The sequence below is a fragment of the Aptenodytes forsteri genome, unplaced genomic scaffold (genome assembly GCF_000699145.1).
Source record: "Aptenodytes forsteri isolate BGI_AS27 unplaced genomic scaffold, ASM69914v1 Scaffold422, whole genome shotgun sequence".
NCBI lineage: Eukaryota > Metazoa > Chordata > Aves > Sphenisciformes > Spheniscidae > Aptenodytes > Aptenodytes forsteri.
The window spans coordinates 726,851-727,189 of NW_008795687.1; the positions used below are offsets into that span (position 1 = coordinate 726,851).

At 70.2% G+C, this 339-nt stretch overlaps 1 protein-coding gene across 1 annotated transcript in view; it reads left to right on the forward strand.

The window, feature by feature from the left end:
- CCM2L (CCM2 like scaffolding protein) overlaps nucleotides 1–339 on the forward strand; it is a 4,166-nt gene that overhangs the window by 937 nt on the left and 2,890 nt on the right. Inside the window, exon 3 of the mRNA XM_009282786.2 lies at nucleotides 116–299. Within this exon, the coding sequence (XP_009281061.1) occupies nucleotides 116–299 (184 nt within the window). The remainder of the gene's footprint in view (nucleotides 1–115; nucleotides 300–339) is intronic.

A 339-nucleotide genomic window follows, 5' to 3' on the forward strand; every position in this document is an offset into this window, starting at 1 on the left:
GCATCCGAAACCCCCCCCCCCCCGGAGTGCCCCACAGCGCTGCCCAGAGGGTGGGTACCAGGTGCCCCATGCCGCTGGGTGCCTCACGCCACTGGCATGCGCTCTGGGCCCGCAGCAGCTGAAGGAGCTGCCGCTGCAGACGACGCCGGAGCAGGACAGCATCCTCAGCCTCTCTGCCCGCTGCCTCCTGCTCACCTGGCGCGACAACGAGGAGCTGATCCTGCGCATCCCCACCCACGAGATCGCCGCGGCGTCCTACCTGCGTGACGATGCCCTGCACCTCCTCATCCTCAAAACTGGTGCGGATGTCCAGCTGGGGCCAGCCCCCTCCCGCCCCCG